Source organism: Monopterus albus, unplaced genomic scaffold (genome assembly GCF_001952655.1).
Source record: "Monopterus albus unplaced genomic scaffold, M_albus_1.0 scaffold3.1, whole genome shotgun sequence".
Taxonomy (NCBI): Eukaryota; Metazoa; Chordata; class Actinopteri; order Synbranchiformes; family Synbranchidae; genus Monopterus; species Monopterus albus.
Genome location: NW_018127883.1, coordinates 7,266,602 through 7,271,784, shown reverse-complemented (window position 1 = coordinate 7,271,784; position 5,183 = coordinate 7,266,602). Strand labels below are relative to the sequence as shown.

Genomic DNA, 5,183 nt, shown 5'->3' with positions numbered 1-5,183 from the left:
GTGAATCTGTCTGCCCTGGTTCTCAGACTCTGATATTCCCTGCTGTAGCAGGGATGGGTAAGACAATCTACCATGAACACCTTCAGCATAACTGTGATGCATGAAAGGAGGATTTTCCATCATAGGCATTCTGGAGGGGACGGGATCAGAAGATATATCCATGGGTTGTTGCTGGGAGGGAAACCTATTGTACGTATCTGAAGGGCCATGAATCAGTCTCCGATCAACATTCACAGGTTCATCATACAAATGTCTCACCCATTCCTCTGAATGACTGGTGTCCATAAATTTCCTGGGCTCTCTGTACACTGACATTCTTTCACTCGGGTATTGGCTCTTTGTTAAAAGGCTAAACTCTTCAATTGGAGCATGCACATTCTCAATCATCAGCGGTTTGGACTGAGCAAACAGAATCCGAAACTCTTCGTCAAAGGTAGCTACAAGCTGTCCAAGGAAAAGGTGTGCCATGCAACGGTGTAGCTTCTCATAAGACCACATGAAGCTGGACAAAGACATGACAAAATGTGGGAATTAATAGAAGCACTAAATTCACTGCATATTCATGTCAGTTCTTTGTATAAAAAGATGCAAACTGAATGCATTCATTTAAAAAAATCTCAATAACAATTCATACAACAAAGATGTGAAAGTGTAGCGGCATGGCTTTTTTTGTCAATTTGAAATGGCCTCACCTGTAGTTTCCACTCAGCACAGCCCTGCAGTCTGTTAGCAAGAAGCGATCCATCATCTGACCTTTGAAGGATTTCCCTGAGCGGCAGTGATAAGTGGCACCACAAACTGTTCTCACACGTAAAAACTGCAAGACACATCATCGCAGTATAGTGAATAATGAGCAATAACAATACATAGTGTATCATCTCAACTACAATCTAAACTAGGTGGCAGCATTGTATTAGGACTGAAACTCTGAAAGCAGTAAGATAGAAAATGGCTGCATTTCAAGTTTGCTTTTACAGTCATCACTGATTTCTATCAATGGGAAAATACTTTATTATCTATATTTACCATATATATCAGTGGGAGTACATATTACTTAACATGAATGTGACGTAAATGTGCCTGACTTTTTCACAATGATAAATTTATTCTGAACAGGCACATAAAAAAACAACATTACAAGACAGTGTTAGAGACAAGAGGCAGAAAGGACAACAAAAGCAAACATATAACACACATTACGTAAAGCACATGACAAACAAGATAAAGCTATACACAAGAAAAAAAAATCATTAAGGCAATATTACTCATGATATAGGCCAATAGCATGTAAGATTAACATTGCAGGGCAAAGTAAGATGGTGTGATTAATACACATATAAATATATTGTTTGCTGTTCACCACCTTTCTAAACCTGTTAAACTTGCTTTACAAGTGTTTAGATAAACCCCGGGGTCATGAAAGGGCAGCATTTGTTGATTTTTCATCTACTTTTAACAGGCCTGATATCTCCATTTTAGCAGATGGGCTTAGCTGTGATTTCTGTCATCGTTATATCCTGAACTATGGACTTTCAAACAGACAGTACACAAGTGAAAACAGGTGAGCGGGTGTCAGATTTGCTTGTCACCAGTATGGGCTCCATGCAACTTTTATTTATCTTATATTATATATCTATGATACAGTTTTATTCAGTCTTTTAAGTGATAGAGAGACAAAGCATGGTCTAGTAAAGAAGGAGTTTGCCCAGTGGTGCACACACTCCCATCTACTCTTCAATACTAACTAAAAAAAAGAAATATACTGATGTCAGGAAAAACATGGTCACCAGTTCAATCAAGTTATAAATGGAAAAGATATTCAGGGCTATGATTCAGGGGGGTATGATCTAAGTTGTATGTGTGTGTTGTTTTTTACAAATAGGCATTCTTAAATAGAATTATAACTAGCTGGGACAGTGTGGTGTTGTGTGACATGTTGTGCCAACATAAACTTAAACTGCAACCGAAATAACCTAGGAAATGTTTACTATGACCTGGATGACTGAGAATCTGCACAGATATAAACTTAAACTAAACTAAAAGAACATGTTGCTCAGTGTAATAGTGTTTGAAGCTTTATGGCACAGATGAATAAGCTATATCACACATTAGAAATGCAAACAATAGTTGGTAGTATGATGAATTCATTGTTTTTCATGGAGCTTGTTGACAAACAAAAATATAGAATTTCACCAAATGTATTCTGTGAGACTACTTCATAACCTTCTGAAAACAGTGCAGTGTTCTAGTTTTTCAGCTTCTGCAGTCAAACTGTAGTCAAAGGTTGATGAATGTTAAAGGAAACAGTCCAATGTTATTGTGTTGACTGGATGGTAATAGAATGTAATGTGTAAGCAATGAATGAATCAAAATAACAATTGTAGCAGTAATATGCTTTTAAGGGAAGATGTACTCACTTGATTGCGATCTAGACTGACCCTGCAGTTGGACACCATGTTGATGAAGTGATGTGCATTCTGCTCATCTAGGAGGATGTAGACGGCAACATTTCTCATGGTAGCGTTGAGAATATCCGCAAATATGTCAACATCAGTAAACATATCCATCACTATGGCAACAACCTGAGGAGAAAAAAAAAAATCCACACACAAAACTGATATGAAAACAAAACTGTCAGGAGCATGACAATTCAGAGACAAGTTTGCCTGTGTCCCTTTATATAGAAAGGGAACGATGTACCTGCTGAGCATTCTTGATAAGACGCCGGGCCTGATCCTTGATACATGGCATGTTAGGCTCAGGTGGGTTGACCAGTGTGGTGACCTCTGTAGGCCCAATGAAGTGGTGCAGCTGAGGCCAGCCAAGGTCCAAACCGGGGACATCCAGGTCAGAGTGAATTGGCCAGTAAGTGTCTGAGGAGCCATCTTCCACAGTCTCCAGAAACTGTGGCTCAGGCTGATGGCTTTGTGGAGGGTCCTGAACAGAGCTCTGAATATACTGAATCTCAGGTGTGGACAGGAAGTCCACCACATCTGCTTTTTGAAGAAACTTATAGTATCCCTCCAAATCCTCCTCAACCAGTGCATCAATAGCTAAGCGGTACTCTTCTCGATAGTGAGGAGGGAGGTAGTTAGGGTCCAGGGGGTTTTCCTCTGCAGAGGAACACTGAGAGCGACGTGCCATACTGTTGTCTAGAGAGAGGTGAAACAGAATTAAGCATTTTCATACCATAAAACTGTTCCAGTAGTGTTGAATGATAACTCCAAAACTGATCTGTAACCATTTTCTTTGTGTACTTTTCTCTTATACAACAGTAAAATGAGCATATTTAGGTTTTGGAAAGTTTAACATTTAGAGGAGATCACCTTGGGCTCTGGGAACAAAGGATGGCAATTTTTCAATACCTTCTAACATCTTATAGACCAAACAATTCATTGATACAGATGATAATTATTAGTTCATCCTAAACTCATGATCTTGATTTCCTCTCTTTCAGACTAATAGCCTGCTGTGATATGAGCACATCATGTTGACTCAGTTCTACAGCCTGAAAGTTAATGATCCCAAGGTCATAAAAGTAATTAAAGGAGTGGCTGTAGCATATGTTATACATATTTAAGTGTTTTGTCAGGTGTGGTGCATATATTAGGTATATAGACCTAATGGTGGTACAAGGTTATTTCATAGCTTACCTTATATTTCATACTTCTGCCAAACTGAGAGACCTATCTACATCAGAAATGTTATCTTAGGTCAACCATGTCAACCAGGACGAGAGTTAGTTATCTTTGAAACTTTATGTCAACATGTTCAAGTCATTCAGGTCTGGAGATCCCATAAAAGAGATGGAGCAATAGCAGGGATCTCCTCCGTTATAATACTACACTACTGTAGTACACAATGAATGGGCAAAGAAATCTAACCACGGGATAGTTACATGGTTCTGGGCGCGGCTCCCCCTCTGGCCAGAAACCCAGTTCTCCATTTGCAACTTCATGTCAAGTCACACATATGAGAAGTGCCAAAGCAAACTAAATGCCGAAAATGCTTCGATGTCTTGAGAGAATAAATCACAATTTCTTGTTACCGGTATTTACGAGCTGAAAGTCAAATCCACAAATAAGTTTAGTAGCATTTTCCCACTGAGCCCGAAATATCAGAAAGCTTTAAAAGAGTAACACTGTCCAATATGCTAGCTAGCAGCCTGTTAAACTCCAAAACCTAACGGCCGTAGAGGCCTCACGTCATTTAGCCAAGTCAACTTACCCCAGTAGTAGTCTGGCGTCAAGGTTTCCGTCGGTTAAACTTTAAACCTGTCATCTTGTCTTCGCCATGTTTTACCTAACAGTTGTCCCGCATCTGTAGTCCAGGTGGGACTTGTCTAAAGTTTTCTGTTACCTCGGTTTCCCCCCGTCACCCAGCTAAACCAGTTTATTGTCATGCTTGAGGCATGTTGGCGAGAAATGTTTGAAGCAGAGCACACAGAGGAAAAACAGCTCGCCCCGCCTCCGCTACAGCTCCACTGTTTGCTCGCTGCTGCTCGCAGCGCTGTCCATGCTTGTCCCGAGGCAGCTGAAATCTGCACATCTGTTATCTGTCTCCTAACGTGCCCGCTGAACACGCACGCTACCGACAGTATCACCTCATGTCAGTCACTGCTGGCTACTCCGAAACCTCTGCCCTCATATTTATTCATGTTTAAAGCGTTTGTCACTGGTGGGATTGGTGTACAAACATTACACCCAAATTTACTTTCCTCCTTAAATGTATAACCAACTTTACCGTGTTACATGTCATTATTTTAAATTAAAGTATAAATTAATATAAATATAGAGCTACTGTCATAAAAAGAGACCACAGAAATGACACTTTCTAATGGGGCACACACTAAGAGTTTATGAACTGTAAGGGCTTTATTAATGACTCATAAATAGTTTACTCATGCTTTTATTACCTATTAAGAAGAAAAACATCCAGTTTCCAGGCTGCCAAAACCCCTTTGAAAACCAGATTGTACACATGGATGGATTATTGATGGGGCCAACAGGGCACAGGGATATGGGCCTGGGGGACTAGGGGGGCCCCTGGAGCTCACCTATATCTCAGAAATAGACACAAAACAACCACAAAGAGACACAAAGACATGTACTGTATATAGAGATTCAAAATGTCCCCAAAGAGAAAGAAAGCCAAAACAGGCACATATTATTTACAAAGAGACA

General features: G+C 40.0%; 1 protein-coding gene across 1 annotated transcript in view; it reads right to left on the bottom strand.

Annotated features, from left to right (window-relative positions):
- Positions 1-4,618, bottom strand: part of fam83ha (family with sequence similarity 83 member Ha) — an 8,723-nt gene extending 4,105 nt beyond the window's left edge. Inside the window, 5 exon segments of the mRNA XM_020601324.1 lie at positions 1-502; positions 693-817; positions 2,418-2,582; positions 2,701-3,152; positions 4,228-4,618. The exon segment at positions 1-502 is cut by the window's left edge and continues 6 nt beyond it. Of these exon segments, the coding sequence (XP_020456980.1) occupies positions 1-502; positions 693-817; positions 2,418-2,582; positions 2,701-3,144 (1,236 nt within the window). The 5' untranslated portion in view covers positions 3,145-3,152; positions 4,228-4,618.
- Positions 4,619-5,183: the final 565 nt, after the last annotated feature.